The 17,874-nt window shown below is 41.8% G+C and overlaps 1 protein-coding gene across 1 annotated transcript in view; it reads right to left on the bottom strand.

The window, feature by feature from the left end:
- LOC143296554 (uncharacterized) overlaps window positions 1–5,308 on the bottom strand; it is a 57,974-nt gene extending 52,666 nt beyond the window's left edge. The window contains exons 1-2 of the mRNA XM_076608577.1: window positions 4,819–5,308; window positions 1,214–1,438 (exon numbers count right to left, since the gene is read on the bottom strand). Of these exons, the coding sequence (XP_076464692.1) occupies window positions 1,214–1,438; window positions 4,819–5,220 (627 nt within the window). The 5' untranslated portion in view covers window positions 5,221–5,308. The remainder of the gene's footprint in view (window positions 1–1,213; window positions 1,439–4,818) is intronic.
- Window positions 5,309–17,874: the final 12,566 nt, after the last annotated feature.

Genomic DNA, 17,874 nt, shown 5'->3' with positions numbered 1-17,874 from the left:
ACCAGGCTGAAAAAGGACACGATATTTGATCACACTGGATCAAAGTCCAGTGCCTCTAACCAATTCTTCACGACACCTCCTGAAACATACAGTGCGTTTCAAACGAACTGCGTGTTACTGAAAGAAATACAGTTCAATATAAACATGATAGAAGAATCATAGCCTATGCGACAATTAGGGTACATAAAAGCAGAAGAAACAGATGATGAAAAAAAAATGAAAAAAAAGTGTAAAAAAGAAGAAGACGTGAAATTGTTATCAGAAAACCACAGAGAACTAGTGTCTTAGATGTGTTTTTAAAAGAAACAGCAAAGAAGAAAAAATAAAAGAATTATTTTGTAACCTAGAGAACAGATATTTTATAATTAAGAAAAGGATAAAACCATAAATCACAGTGGAACAAATAACATATATGCCACATACGAGAACCTGAAACCAGTTCCATTGCAGAAATTTGTATACAAGGGAAACGCCCGATAGACTGTATTCTGATGAACTGCCGAAAATATCACGCGAAGGAAGTGCTTTGTTAAAAGGAGAAGTACGTTTGGAAGAAACTAGCTCGTAGAATCTACAGTTCGTACAGTCGAGTGTGATCAATCAGTGAGAGACGGAGAACTTTCTACCACCCAGAAAGAATGGATCATGATCAGTATTCCAAAACCAGACAGGTCAAAAGCAGTGTACATGTTCTGTCAACATGCAATGCAGATGGAATGAAAAAAGCCCTCCAAAATTTATTTGACAGCCTTATTTATGACCCAGTTAGCAGATTAATTCATATCATGACATATATCTGTACGCTTTGCTTCGATTAGATTTTGAGAAAATCTTCTGACTCCTTTTTGTGGTGAATTTCATATATAGCTTTGAGCGCATATAGTTTCGGGCATGTGGATGGATACAAGCACTTCATATAAGTATAAAATCGACAGCAAATGGCCAAATTTCAGTATACTTCATTTGTTTGCTATAAAAAAAAGTTTTGTTGACGGTTTCCACAATGCTCTGCTTCCATTTAAACGTGGTGGGACATATACAGTATCCATTCATGCTCGGACCAGGATCAATACACAGAAAACATGCAACCTCATAAAGGCGACGCCCTATACACTGATAACTTCAGTGCTTCTACGTTTAGTTTTACCTTATTAAATATTACGTCACCCAGCTCTACGACACAGTGAAGTTATTTATCTTTAAGCCAGAGTACAGTGCGGGGCCAGTTGCGGTAGTTTTCTGTGGGAAGTCGCAGGCCTGACATCAGATCACATGGAACCAAGTTGTGTCTTTGCATGAACTGAACAATGAAGGCCCCTCCGTACTCTGGCCTTCTCTTGACATGTTCCCATTCCATCCAGACAATGGGGATGTCCACCTCTTGGAACAGCCTCTCAGCACCAGCTAGCACGTGGCCCTCGTGACTCTCCACGTCAATCTGCAGCAAGGCAATCAGTTCAAACATTCCTCAATAAGTACTCATGTTTGCCATTTTGCTCCTCCAATGGGAGGAAAACATGCACAGCAAGCAACAGTTATTTCACATCGTGGAGTTTGCTCATCGGGTTTGCTACTTGCTACTGGCTACTAGCTGTACAGAAGCATTCCCATTTCTGCAAAGAGCACATCCCCATAATTCGACAGGGACTTTTTTTGTGTGCTGATAATGTCTCTTAAAAGCTATGATGAGCAACAACTGAAAGAAAACAAAAGCAGCAACAGCGAAAACGGAATTTTAGTTTGTTTTGTTGTTTGTTTGTTTGTTTGTTTTTTTGTTTTGTTTTTTTGTTTTTAAACTTTTCTAAATATTCAAAAATGACAGTTGTGTTTTTGGTAGTAAACCAAAGAATGTTATCTAATTTTAACCATTGTTGTTGATGAAGTTGTCGAAGTTGGAACTACAAGACATGCTTGCTTTCTTCGCAGTTTGCTGATGAAGCCTAGATTTCATTATCGAAATTTGAAATAAATCCATGAGTGTGAACAGTTGTGAATGTGGTATAAACTTTTTAATCATTTTCATTTCTTCACTGATGTCCCACATTGACGTCAACAAGAGAGAGAAAAATTAATTCGTGAGTGAACAGCTATGAGTGTGAGTTAATTGTTTCCTTGCAAAGAAGGTTGTTTGGGTGTTTTATGTTTGTTTTTTTGTTTTGTTTTGGTTTGGTTTTTGTTTGGGGGTTTTTCAAAACAAACACACATTAGAAGGAACTATGGACGGCAGACAGGCAGACGCAGCGCGTGCACACACACACACACACGCGCGCGCGCGCGCGCGCGCGAGAGAGAGAGAGAGAGAACTTCAAATCTTTAAACTGTCATGAATCTCATCTGCAGTTGCTGACTCGTTTCAATCTATAATCGATTTTAGACCGGAAATGATTCGGTACAAGCAACAGGAAAGAAGTGCTGGCGGGAGAGGAAGTGGGCCGTCGTTTCTATCAGGTCAGCCTACACAGGGCCTGGGGCCTTGGTGAGCTGCCTGCCGCTGCGCTGAAGCATCGCTACAATTAATAATAATGGATACTTATATTGCACACTATCCAGAAATCTGCTCTAGGTGCTTTACAAAAACGCTTTGTTAACATAAAACATTACATGTATGTTACATATACACACCAAAATGTGACTACACACACACACACACACACACACACACACACACACACACATACATTTTAACAATACATGTGTATCTAACAGCTACCCTAACACATACGCACACATAGGCAGGCACAAACTTACATAAACTCACGCACACACAATACACATTCATATACATGCATGTAGTTATGTACACATGCATATGTATACACACATAGTCAAGCACAGCTAACGCAAAGGAAGTGGACCTGCCACAATTGAACTTACTGCTGAGGGAAAAGGTGGGTTTTGAGACGAGATTTTACCCTGCCTGCTGTGTTCAGCAATGATGTAGGCTGGTCTTATAATGTTCTTCGCCGTTTTGGAGAGTTAGATCAGATATTACTGCACTTACAAAACATTACGCTGCCACTTCAGTGGCCTCACAATAAATATATCTGAGTCGCGAAATCGCGAGGCTTCACGAGGGAAACATTTTGCTGATTCATCCCAAAACCCTGTATACTACAGACTTTTTAAAAATCTGTGTCCTTATTTCTTGTGTCTCTTATGGATGATGACGGTGGTGGGTCAGAGGGTAAGTTTCATTTTGCTTAGTAATAGGGCTTGTTTGCACGACATAAACAACGCATATCTAAATATAAAATGGGTTGGGTTTTTTTTTTTAAAGACCTTTCAGTCAGCCTATGTTCAATTTTGAAACAAGGGAAAAGTGCTATATGAAAACATTAACCACTGAAACCACACTATTTTGTGACTCAAAGGTCATTCCTGGCAAACTTGCATTTTCGGGGCAGAGGAAGTAACTCGGACACTGCAACACCCAGAAGGGTCAAAGTTTCACTCAAACGTAATGACATGAATATTGAAGTGATGAAATAATATAACGCGACCATTTGGTGTTGTTTCCGTTGAAGGTTGTGCGGTAGGCCTATATAAAGATAGTTCATTTATGTACATAAGTCTCAGTAAATCTATCAAAACGGCAAAATATGTGCTCTTACACACACACACACACACACACACACACACACACACACACAAAGAGGATTCATGAGGGTATCTAACTGAGCTTGTTTTGATTTTGTTGGCGTGACGCGAGAGGGTACACTTGTGTTTAGGGCTGTAGCTCTAGAGCATTCCAGTATTGAGTCTTGACTTTGGGTGCATAGAAACGAAGTGGGGTGTACAGTGGTCAATTTTAGAAATCAAGTTTCCAATTTCTACAACTTGCCAAAGATAATGTTTCTAACGTCTGCAGAAGACTGATGTTGAGGAGGAGATGCGCAAACGACACTGTTTCCGCCAGATAATAGTTTGAAATTCTAAGATTTTTTTTTTCAACCGGTCCACCTTGTGTTCGTGACTCTTGGATTTTATTAGCACGTAACTTCTGGAATATTCTTGGAGCAGAAAACACCCTTCACCTAATCAAAAACAAATCTTCTTCCAACATTTACTGGTCTTGAAGAATTCTAAAACGAATCATTCAGATAGCATTATTCATAAACAGTGTAGTCAGGTGGACGAATAAACATGCATACTTATCACACCAGTTTACTAATGACTTCTTATTGTAAGCTCATTCATGATACAAATTGATGCAATCAGTACTTTTTAACGTGTGTGCGTGTGTGTTAGAAAGAGTGTGTGTGTGTGTGTGTGTGTGTGTGTGTGTGTGTGTGTGTGTGTATGTGTGTGTGTGTGTGTGCACGTATGTTAATTCAATCATTGCACGCCTTTAATGGGGGTTTTTTGTTGTTGTTGTTGTTGTTGTTGTTGTTTGTTTTCTTTTGTTTTGGGGTTTTTTTGTGGTTTTTTTTTTTTGGTTTTGTTTTGTTTGTTTTTTTGTTTCGTTGTTTGTTGTTGCTGTTGCTATTGTTATCATTTTTTGTTTTTGTTTTTTTTTTTTCTTTTTGTTTGTTTTTTGTTTTTGTATGTGTGTGGGGTTTTGGGGTTTGTTTGTTTTTTTGTTTGTTTGTTTGTTTTCTTTTTGGGGAGGAGGGTTGTGGTTGTTGCTGTTGTTTGTTTTTCGGCACAGCATTTTTGTTTGTTTGTTTGTTTTTACCAACTAGTTATGCTGATAAAGTGTTACCGAAACAGGAAAATTCTTGATTTTAAAGATTTCTGACACCTTCGATTCATATGTCTGTACAGCCGTCTCTTCTGTACTTTGAGTATTAACAAATCCTAATCACTTCCTACACCAACCTTTAAAGCTGCAGTCCTGAATGGTATCAATTCCAGCAGACGATCCAGATGAATGGCGTAGGCCGCAGTTTGCTCATACCCCCATGTCTCTGATCGGATCACTCCGTACCGCGCTCTTCCCTTGGGTCTGTCCATGGCTAATGTAACGTTTCCTTCCTGAGAAGACGCCGCGTTTTGCATCACGTGCACTAAGTGAGCATGACCAAAGTCCACAACTGCTCGGCACAACCGGAGAGCGTTCTCAGGTATTGGTTCTACTGCCACAACTTGTCTCCCTTGCAGTGCCGCCTGCAGCGTCACAATCCCCAGGTTCCCGCCGACGTCGATCAGAGGAAGGTCACGTGACAAGTTCACAAACTTCGCCATTAGCATTCGCTCGACATAGTAACCATTTAGGGCCATTCTGGTGAAAGTGTTATCCTCAGCTGCCGAGTCATATATGTAAAATGTTAAGTTGCCCACATCTGTAGGGAAGGAGACTGAACGGAGTTTTCTGGTGCCGTCACAGTTTCTGGAAAACCAGCCCTTGGCATTTCTTGAGGCAAGCACACCTAAGTTTCCCAGATGTGGCTTCTGCACCGTTTCCTCCGTTAACTCAGTAAAGGGGGGAGCCCACTGCTTGTACACTGATTTAACAGAGAGGCTGGAGGAGTGCATATGGTACATCACAATGATAATGATCATTCCAAGTAGCATCAACGGCATGAATTTGTGTATTTTCTGAATGTTCCTCATTCTTGATACTGGCTGCTGCACACAGACAAAAAGATGAACAAAGAGACAAACAGACTCTCTCTCTCTCTCTCTCTCTCTCTCTCTAGTGCTTTCCCTTGCCTGGTTTCCGGCATATTTCTCATCAGCAGTGAAATTTCAGACAATTTGCGTCATAATGCCCGTGTTAGGATTGTCAGCTTCACTGGAGTGTATGCTAAACAACTTACTGGAAGCACATTCTTTGACATCCTACAAAATCGAGGGAAGGGGCAAACACACTGTCGTTGTTCTCCGACTGAATGCTGATTCAGGTCAACCTGACCGTACTGTCAATGACACTGTGAACTACAGTACTGTGTATCGCCGTTAATGTCCCTCACAGGTCGACCGAGACAGGAAAAGAGCAGAGGCACACAGACAGACAGACGCACTGACGGCAAGAGAAAGTGTGAGCTCACTTTCTGGTTTATTCCTCCCCACACCTCAAAGTTTATTCTACGACATGGTTTCAGTTTCAGTTTCAGTTTCAGTAGCTCAAGGAGGCGTCACTGCGTTCGGACAAAACCATATACGCTACACCACATCTGCCAAGCAGATGCCTGACCAGCAGCGTAACCCAACGCGCTTAGTCAGGCCTTGAGAACACACACACACACACACACACACACACACACACACACACACACACACACACACACACAAAAAAAAAAAAAAAAAAAAAACCAACAACAACGGGGGAATAAATAATAGATAAGCTTGCATAAATAAATAAATAAATAAATAATAATTATAATATAGAAAAAGGTAGTAGTAATAATATTAGTAATACTAATAAAATGATAATAATAAAACATAAATAAATAAATAAATAAGACAACAATGGTGATAAATAAGCAAATAAATGTAAAATATGAAGACACACATTCACACATACACCCACACATGCATAACAGAAATGCACCAGACATGCAGTTTCACACATATGAAAGCACAGTCAAATACATATAAACGTACATGAGCTCCAACACACACACACACACACGCATTACCGTGCACCTCCTCTAACCCCCTCCTCCACACACTCATTTCTAGTCTAAGTATCGCAGCTTCCACGGCACACACACACACACACACACACACACACAAACACACACTCACAGAGATGAACACTTACTTGTACAAGCACATATGAAAGCACAGTCAAATACATATAAACGTACATGAGCTCCAACACACACATACACACACACACACACACACATTACCTTGCACCTCCTCTACCCCCTCCTCCACACACTTATTTCTAGTCTACGTATCGCAGCTTCCACGGCACACACACACACACACAAACACACACTCACAGAGATGAACACTTACTTGTACAAGCACACACACATACGCCCATATCTCCCACCCCCAACCCCACACACGTACATACAAAGATATATATATATATATATATACATATATATATATATATATATATATATATATATACACGTTCCAATATCCTGTTGCTCCCACAGTGTAGGCATGCATACACTCACATACCTCATCCTCTACCCCACCTCCCTCCGCACTCCCACCTCCCCTCACACACACACACACACACACACACGTACACATATCTCTCCTGACACTTGTGTGCAATTTCACTCTCGCGCATTCACAAACGCACTCAAAAGCACAGACCCACACATACACACAAACACACACAGCCGCCACTGACTGGCCGCAAGAGGGATGGGAAAAGATCTCTGATGCCAAGAACGTGGCATCTAGTGTGTTGCTCGGTCTATTGTATTTGGAAAGGCCCACAGAGACTCTGTTCCGTTTTGAAGAAATTTGCGCAATGTTGGTTTGGAAATGATGCCGATATTTGTTTGATTTGCAAAGCATCGTGCTCTACCTTTCATGTTAGATTTGCGGCCGCTCCCTCTCTCTGCTTTTATTTCTTTGAGGCGATCAATGGTGTGATGGCCTTGTACCTGTTCTTTTTGGTATTCTTTGACTTTTCTGAGGATTTCCGATTTTCCTAGATGTAGGCTGCTCGTTGGTGTTGCGTTACCAGCAAGTCTGTCAGCTCGCTCATTTCCCTTAACACCTGCATGTCCCGGGCAGTATGACCATGTGAGTTTTTTAATCTGAAAGTTGCGCATTGCGTTATGCTACGACATGGAAAATGTGTCAGTGCCTGGTGTCTAGTCTACACAACACAGCGCCACTTCTCCTCGATGATGTGTGTCTGACATTGCACGTGAAACAGTCACCGCTGAAAACGTCTTCTGTCAGCTTGACACACAAAACGAAGCAGCTTAGCCCCTTGTTCAGTGTCAGTGATCAACGACGGTAACTGCAGTGACAGTGATTCAGACAGTAAACCAGCACAGAGTGGTGAAAAAGATGAATAGTTTGTTTCTTTCGGTGTTACAGATAGCGTGTCTGACAGTCTGAATAATGAAACAGGTTCAGTAATAGGAAACAAAACAGACGCTGAAGGTAATCAGAACTCGCAAATTGACTCCGACTCTTTGCAAACAAATTTTGATGATTCAGATGAAAAATGCATAGACAGTTAAGCACAGTGTTTCGAAAGGTTGTCACAGAAAATGAACGCACTGTTTGATCGTTTTGAACAGGATGTAGCAGCCAGATGTAAAACTGCCGAGGTCTGTGTCTGGACAGAATGGAAATCTTTGTTGTGAACCCACGTGACGTCACAGGACTGTCGTAACAGCAGTTATATTGGTTTGTTTGTTGTTCAGTGCCAGTGTCTGTGCAATTTATACTTCTGAATGTTGTAACATTGATCCGGAGAAGCACTCTCCCATTATTACAAAAAGTGCAAATGTAAACCAAGTTTCCGAGACGTGGTAGCCATGTCACGAAGTTGCTTTGCTTTGTAAAGAACATAATTATGTCTGTGCATTATAGTTTGATCAGCGTCCCTGACCCCTTTGTTCCCTTTGTGAATGGGCTTGTAGCTTAGCACAATAAACCATTCATTCTCTCTCTCTCTCTCTCTCTCTCTCTCTCTCTCTCTCTCTTACTGAAAAGGGTAGCAGATAGAGAGAAGCGCAGATTAGTTCCTCTTTCATGTTTTAAAAAAGACTTTGTGCAGATATTTTCTGCGTTCGATTTTTTTCCCCTTCCGTTGAAGGTTATATTTCTTATATTGAAATATCATCATCATCATCATCATCATTACCAGAATTTGTGCACGTTCAAACAAGTCACTGTAGACAAAATAGACCAGTAACATATTAGAATACAATTACAGAGTACTACAGCAACAATTCACTTGCAAGGGTATATTTCTGTTTTTTAACGTATAAAGAAGAAAAACAAACAAACAAACAAACAAAAATATGTTAAATGAATACAAAAATACAAAAATAAAGAAAAGAAAAACACAGAGCCATACAAACAACGAATGCTCCTCATAGACTGTGAACCTGTTCAAAAGGATATACACTAATAAATACGTCAAAAAAAATGAATTGATAAATAATCAATAACCCCGGCATTCGATTTTTCAATATTGGATTGATCATATTCGGGTGTCTTGAGATATTGGTCATATTCGGGTGAGGAAAAACTTCTTGAATGGTCAAGGCAAAATGAATGTCGTAGGTTTGTGTGTCCGTTGCACCTCCGCCCCCACCCCTATCCCCCACTTTCTATCTGGTCTGAAGTGTCGTGGTTGATAGATGCCTTAAAAAAAAATTTTTTAAGTTTCTTAACCAGAATTTTTTCTGTCTTGTTATCGCGATGTATGGTCAGGCAGGTTTGAAGGAAAAGAATAAGAAAAGTAATCCAAGAAAAGTAATCCTAACACTTTAGGGAACGGCACGATATACAGTTTTACGATGCTGATGATGATCATGATGATTTTGATTGTTATTGTCGATGTATACTCGTACATGATTAATATAGAAACAGAACAATTATAAATTCAAATTAAGATAAACACAGAAGTGAACATACCCCGCACCCCCACCCCCCAAAAAAATAAATTTTAAAAAATAAAAAATCTTTCAGTTTCCAGTTCCAAGGATGTGTCATCGCGTGTGGACTGGTCCATAAAAGAATGAAAACATACAACAATTAAAACAAAACCTACAAAGCACACAACCAACCATCTGACCATCCAAATCATTGAGTAGTTATGGAGACGCAACACGTCATACTCGATATACATCCAGATCTGACAACATGATTCACAAATATTATATATATAATATATACAAATATATATATATATATATATATAAAATTCCAATCTAAACACCCATCTTCTTTGACAACTTACCAAGCCTGCAAAATGGATGACGTGTGACATGAAAAACAAACGCGCGCGTCAAATTGTACGATCTCACTAACACGGGGCAGTACCTGTTGTGTTGTGAGCGAGGCTTACAACAGTGGATGACTTACATAGGCCAAAGTAGCTGGCCACAGAACGGGCAACGTGCATGGGAAAGCCAGGAGCTTAATGAATTGAGAGGGGAGGGGCTGGTGGTGGTGTTCTGTGTCAGCGAGTGTTTCGTCTTTACTTTTTTTTGCAGTGTGGAGGCGACACCCCACCCCCCCACCCCCACCCCACCCCACCCCCACTCTCTCTCTCTCTCTCTCTCTCTCTCTCTCTCTCTCTTGACGGGCGCAACAGACGAGTGGTTAATGAAAGCGTTCGACTTTCAATCTGAGGGTGCGAGGTTCGAATCTCGGTAACGGCACCTCGTGGGTAAGGAGTGGAGATTTTTTTTCGATCTCCCAAGTCAACATATGTGCAGATCTGCTTGTGCCTGAACTACCTTCGTGTGTATACTCGAGCAGAAGACTACATACATTAAAAATCCTGTAATCCATGTCAGCGTTCGGTATGTTGTGGAAACAAGAACATACTCAGCATGCAAACCCACTAAATAAGAGTATGGCTGCCGACATGGCGGGGTAGATAAACAAAACGGTCATGCACGTAAAATGTTGCGTGGCTGTCTGAGTGTGTTTGTGTGCGTGCCTGAAATCTGATTGAATGACATAGGAAACTAATTATGAGCGCTTAATGGCAGTCGTCAGTCGGCTCTACCTAGATAGGCAGCCTGTTATGCAAATGACCCAGTGCTTGTGAAGCGCCTCGAGCTTGGTCTCCGACCGAGGATAGGCGCAATGTAAAAAGCCATATCATTCATTCATAATTCTCTCTCTCTCCCCTCTGTGTGTGTGTGTGTGTGTGTGTGTGTGTGTGTGTGTGTGTGTGTGTGTGTGTGTGTGTGTGTGTGTGTGTTTGTGTGTGTGTGTGTCTGTGTGTGTGTGTGTACTTCACCTGTCTTTGTCTTTTTTTCTGTCTGTCGCATTCCATCTACCTCTCTCTCTCTCTGTGTGTTCATGTCTGTCGGTCTCAAAACGAAAAGTATTAGCAATCTATTTTGATCCATGAGTTCTTTCATCTCTGGGATACGTTTGTCATATAATCTTCGAAATTTACGTACTGTCGTGCCCAGGGCCTTTTGAAAGAACTTTTCGTGTTCTTTTTAGACATGCAACAGTGTTATTGTGTGGTTTCAGTTTGTGTCTGGCTGATGTGTTATTGTAAAGCGCTTTGAGGTGTTTGAAAGCCCTGTATAGATGTAGTATTAGCAATTGTGTTTTTGTTATACTGATGTCATGTTTCTGGTTTTGAATCATCAACTGTGTCAGTGGATGTCGGATTTCTTATCAGTGTTATACGCACGATATTGTTACAGGAGAATCCACAGAGGAAAGGGCGAGACCAACAGATTTCATTGCACCATTGCTCAAAGGATTAGAGTTCTTACAAAGTGTGCTGCTCTTGGATGTCTCTCAATCTATTACAACTATCATGTATGTGCGCATGAGTCTGCAGGGTGATTCACATAGCGCATGAATACTAATCTAAGTGAATATGTGTGCATGTGAATTGATCATATTATTCGCAAGTGTGTGTAAACAGATGGGGCCTGGGTGTGTACGTGTTTCAGCAGAAGATACGGATAATCTATTCGTCAGGTCAGTGTTTTAGCAGAAAATACGGATAATCTATTCGTTAGGCCAGTGTTTCAGCAGAAGATACGGATAATCTATTCGTTAGGCCAGTGTTTCAGCAGAAGATACGGATAATCTATTCGTCAGGTTAGTGTTTTAGCAGAAGATACGGGTAATCTAGTGTTTTAGCAGAAGATCCGGATAATCTATTCGTCAGGGCAGTGTTTTAGCAGAAGATACGGATAATCTATTTGTCAGGCCAAATTCCTATGAAGAGATAAACGAACAACATGATTACATCTATTTGTTTGAATAAACATGAAAACACACAAAAAACGTTCTGTCACATGAAACAGCATTTGCGGTACAACCTGTTACGAGGAGCGATTCAATTCAAAACTTTGTGAAGGAAAAGGGACACATTCCACGCACCATTTAGTCTTTCAGGTGACATTTACTAATACATCAAACTTGAACTAAGGAGCAAACTTAAAGGAACAAGTTTATCGGTAATATTCACTCGATTTTTTTTTTTTTTTTTTTTTTTTTTATCTTATCTGCAGAGAACAAAATATACATCGTCTTCCTTCTCTTCTGCACATAATAGGCAAATCAAATCATTATCATGAGATAACTATGTGTGCAACGATGTATGCCAAACCCCGACACATCCAGCCTTAATTAAAAGTAGTCCACACAGAAACGGATCTTGCTGTCCTTATCAATCACGAAGACAATGGGTGAGCGAGAAGAACAGGTTGGTTTAATCAACCTGGAAGGAAATCAATACTTTTAACTTGATTTCAATTTTACATGGACTGAAACATACCCGGGTGAACTGGCCGTTTATGGGTTTTCTCCCAATACTGAAGTATAAACTTCAATAAAGGTAGTAACTCTCTCCACTCACATGGTACACAACTTCAAGTCAATGCTGCTGATGCTATCCGATTTAGCAAGCGTGAAGGTGAATAAAAGGTACAGAGGAACGAACCCAAACACTTCCTCAGAAAAGGAAGTTCCTGGCCTGTTCTCATGACAATCGTTTGACATATGCACACAGCAGCAATGACAGGAGTGTACAAACACATATCATCTTTTCATTCAAGACTGCCATAGACTTTTAGTCTTGTAAATGCTACTCAGAGTAAACGGACACTGCAGAACAAACATTGCCTCATAACGGCGTATATATATAATATAATATCATATCATATCATATAACACACACACACACACACACACACACACACACACACACATATATATATATATATATATATATATATATATATATATATATATATATATATATATATATATACATATATTCTGCATAACAGATAGCATAGTCCATATAAAAGCATCTTTCCGATGCAACAACCGAACAAAACAAGAAGCAGCAGAAGTTAGCGAATGCAAAGAGAAAGTAACACATCAAGACGAGCGAAAGCAGCTGCAAAAACGTAAATGACTGGCACTGTTTCATGTGCAATGAATATAGAATGGAGGATATGATCTGTTGCAGGTCATCAATCATCTTTTTCTGGAAAGAGCCGTACATGATTTTCATTTCATTTAGCCCAAGTGGTTGTGTATCATATCAGTCTTCTCTAGATACGATTGGAAACTTCTGCATGTCTTCGGACATATCTGTTGCAGACCGTGAAGAAGATGGGCACATAAAGATTGTGCCGGAACAAACGATGCTGATTTTGTTTGTGAACTTTGTTAAGTCTACAGGTCATGTCAAACTCAACAGGCTTACAAACAGTGGTAACACCGCTTCAACTGACACTAGTTTTCTCTTTGTAATAAAAGTTAACAATCGTCTTTATCTGAAAGATACATGGTAGTAGCCTATCTTCAGAGTCGAACATGATTTTTTTTCTGGGGGAGGGGTGGGGGGGAGGGTGAGAAGGAGGATTGTATGTGGTTTTGATGTTTGCTTGTTTTCTGCCTCAAGGCCACCATATATGGACTAGCTGTGATTTTTTTTTTTTTTTTTTTTTTTTTTTTTTTTTGGTTTTTTGTTTGTTTAGGGTTAGGGTTTGGGTTAGTGTTTCGTGGTTAAGTTTGAAAAGCAATACTCCAAAAACAGCTGTCGCTTGAACGTCAACGTTTTATCAGCAATAAAACTGTGGGGAGTTGCACTATAATATGAATAAACGTCTGAGTTAAATGATTTCACGTCCTACGATATATTTGTGTCCATCGTCGTTCCCTGAGCCGACATCGTGAATATTGATTCCTCAATCCATGGTGCCACGTGTTTATGTTCATGGCATTTGTGTGTTGGAATTGACTCACGTTTTGTTGAACAGTGACTTTCCCCCATTGTTGGCACAGGTGTGATTTTATGTCTTCTTTTTCTTCCATGTGTGTGAGTGAGTGACTGAGTGAGTGAGTGTATGTGTGTGTGTGTGTGTGTGTGTGTGTGTGTGTGTGTGTGTGCGCGCGCGCGCGCGCGCGTGTGTGTGTGCGTGCGTGCGTGCGTATGATACGAGGAAGAAGACGAAGAATCAGAACGTCAACAACAACAACAATAATAATAATACATTTGTACATAATATTATGTGTATCTTTGTAAACTGAGTGTACGGATGCGTTCGCTCTCTCTCTCTCTCTCTCTCTCTCTCTCTCTCTCTCTCTCTCTCTCTCTCTCTCTCTCTCTCTCTCTCTCTGTGTGTGTGTGTGTGTGTGTGCTCTCTCTCTCTCTCTCTCTCTCTCTCTCTCTGTGTGTGTGTGTGTGTGTGTGTGTGTGTGTGTGTGTGTGTGTGTGCAAGTAAACAGGTTCTCTTTAGACTTAGTTGATTAATTCATTAAGACTCGCAAGGTTCCACATGATACCTTCATACAGAAGAAGGAACGTTATCCCTCATTTTACCTTAATTGATGCAAACGTTATGATATCCCCAGTTGTGTTCCTGATTATGCAGTTTTCTGAAAACATCCATGCCTCAATAGGAGTCAAAGGTTAATCTTGAATCTGCGTTTATATGGGTCTCTGTTTGAGGCCAAATAAATCAATACGTCAGTGTCAATGTATATTTTTTTCTTTTGTGTGTGGTGTATGGGGGGTAGTGTGTATATGTGTGAGTCGGGGGTGGGTGGGGGTGAAAATCAAAATCAAATTATTTCAAGATGGTTAATTGAAAAGGTAACAGGTTTTTGTTTTGTTTTGTTTTGTTGTTGTTGTTGTTGTTGTTTTTGTTTGCTTGTTTGCTTGTTTTTTGTTGTTGTTGTTGTTGCTTTTTACATCAAGCCATCTGCAAAAAAAAAAAAGAAAAAAAAGAAAGTAGATCTGGAAGGGGGGGGGGAGTTCATTTACATATACATGCAAGAATTATAGAGTGATAATGAAATGCTTTGCAATATTTCTGTCACACACACACACACACACACACACACACACACCAATTGCAAGAGAGGGGTGAGGGAGGGATGAAGAGAGATTAATATTTATTTGCTTATGTGCGTTAAATATATTCAATTTCGTGCATGTTAAGATGATATCCTAAAGACTGAACAGATTATAATATGATCTTGATGATGAATTAGACAGAGAGAGACAGGAGGGTGGGGCCCGGTAGACAGGGACGGATGTGACTCAGTCGATTGTTGAATATTGGCAGTAAGGGGAGTGAAGCTGGATGCTCTCTCTGTTACGCTAAGGGTCATAATTTCCAACCAAACTCATTAACTTTTCTTTCCCCTCTCACGACATTGAGAGCAGCTGAGTAACTTTACTGATGTGTCAGGGTGTGCTGGGAGAGGACAGATGGCAAAGGGGGAGGGGGGGAATGGAGGGTAGGACAGGTGGGGGGGGTGGAGAAATGAGGAGGTAGGGGGGGGGGCATGGTAGGACGGGGGTGGGGGTGGGGGTGGGGGGTCAGGGGGGGAGGGAATGGGGCGATGGGAGAGTAGGACAGGAGGGAGATGGGGGGGAGGGAGATTAGGACGGGGGAATGGGGAAGGGAGAGTGGGATACGGGGAGACAAGACAAGACAAGACAATGGTTTATTTGTTAGGCCTCCGGCCCATAACAAAGGAGTAGGCCACTAACAAAAATATTACATAATGAATCAAATAGTGTGAATAATATATCAATGCGCATGTGACTTGCAAGCTCTCTCTCTCTCTCTCTCTCTCTCTCTCTCTCATTATCTCTCTCTCTCTCCTCTCCCTTCCCTCAAACACATGCACGCACGTATATATACACCCACATGCACGCTCGCGCGCTAAACACACAGATCCAGCGATCTGGGTAAAGTGAAATGCTGACAAGCTAACAAAACTTACAAAAAATTAATTACAAATTGCAAGAATCGGAAAAAAAGGGGGATGGGGGGTTGACGTATACGCCACAGGGTAACAAAATGCATATCTATATTCATCCACTCGTGTCCAAGTACAAAAGCTCCGCTCTCACGCCAAAAGCCTTGCATACAAAAAACGATAACTTCGCAACTAAAGATTCCGACACACAGGACATCAAAGCGGCAAATTTGAACAAGGTTGGATTTCTGTGATATTTGGCAGGTAAATGTTCTTCTCTTAGAGTCTGATAAACTGGACAAACCAAAAGAAAGTGATATTCTGTTTCAAGGGCTGTGTGACAAAAACTACACATTCTCTTATCACCAGGAACAGGATTATACTGTAAAAAGCGACAATTCAAATCTGACATACCCATTCGAAATCGTGAAAGTAGACGGCGTACAAAAAAGTTTTTCACGACCAGTAAGTACGGAGATGTTGTAAGTGATTGGTTGTAAACAGAATACACTCGATAGAATTCATGTGACAGCAGTGAGGAATGCCAGCTTTGCTTTGCACAATCAATTAACCGTTGCTTAAAACAACGAATAAACACACATTCATTACCAACACCTTGTGCCTCCCACACATAACCAAAGCCGGGGATACGGGGAGAGATGGGAGGAGAGAGAGTCGAACAGGACAGGAGGGAGGATGGGGAGGAAGGGAGAGCAAGACGGGTGATGGGGGGTGGGGGCGGGCATGGGGCGAGGACTAGGGGTGGGGGTGGGGTAGATAGGGATGGAAGGGAGAGTAGCACGGGGGTAGAGATGGGGGGGGGGGCGTGGGGGGGGAGGGGTCACACCCAATAATTCTACTCTGTTTTTATTTTTAGGAAAATGTTTGGTCTTTTTTCTTCCTTTTTTATGGTGTGTGAAGCATCTGCAGGTGGTTGTGTCAAATGGAGGGTTACTGCAGGGGGTAGGAGGTCGGGCAGTGGAGGGTGTAATGGGGATAGTAGACCAGGGAAGAGGAGTAGAGGTGGGTAGGAGAATAGGACTAGTGGGGAAATGGGGGGTGGGGGGGGATTGGAGAGGTGGACAATTGGCATGGGAGAATAAGACAGAGGGGAGATGGGGGGATGGGAGAGGTGGACAATTGGCATGGGAGAGTAAGACAGAGGGGAGATGGGGGGATGGGAGAGGTGGACAATTGGCATGGGAGAGTAAGACAGAGGGGAGATGGGGGGATGGGAGAGTTGGACAATTGGCATGGGAGAGTAAGACAGAGGGGAGATGGGGGGGTGGGAGAGGTGGACAATTGGCATGGGAGAATAAGACAGAGGGGAGATGGGGGGGGGGGTGGAGAGGTGGACAATTGGCATGGGAGAGTAAGACAGAGGGGAGATGGGGGGATGGGAGAGGTGGACAATTGGCATGGGAGAGTAAGACAGAGGGGAGATGGGGGGGTGGGAGAGGTGGACAATTGGCATGGGAGAGTAAGACAGAGGGGAGATGGGGGGATGGGAGAGGTGGACAATTGGCATGGGAGAGTAAGACAGAGGGGAGATGGGGGGGTGGGAGAGGTGGACAATTGGCATGGGAGAATAAGACAGAGGGGAGATGGGGGAGTGGGAGAGGTGGACAGGGGGTTGTGGATGAGTAGGACATGGGGAGAGATGGGGTGGGGGGGGAGGATGAGCAGAACGGGAGGGGCGAAATTGGTGGAGGGAGAGTAGGACTGGGGAGAGATGGGTGAGGGAGAATGGAAAGATTAGGGGGTGGGGGGGGGGGGAGTGGAACAGGGGGCATGGGGGGAGGGAGATGGGTGGGAAGGGATCACACCCAATAATTCTACTCCTCCGTTCTTTGGAGGAAAATGTGTGGCCTTTTTTTCTTTTCTTCTTTTCTTTTCTTTTTTTTTTTTTTATTTTCTTTTTTTTTTTTTTTTTTTTGTTTTTTTTTTGTTTTGTTTTTTGTTGTTGTTTTTTTGTTAAGTGTCTGCAGGTGATTATGTCAAATGGAATGTTACTGCAGGGGGTAGGAGGTCGGGCAGTGGAGGGTGTAATCGGACGGG

This window comes from Babylonia areolata, chromosome 21 (genome assembly GCF_041734735.1).
Source record: "Babylonia areolata isolate BAREFJ2019XMU chromosome 21, ASM4173473v1, whole genome shotgun sequence".
In the NCBI taxonomy this organism is placed as follows: Eukaryota; Metazoa; Mollusca; class Gastropoda; order Neogastropoda; family Buccinidae; genus Babylonia; species Babylonia areolata.
Note: the sequence above shows the minus strand (reverse complement) of the source record. Positions and strands in the feature narration are given on the sequence as shown.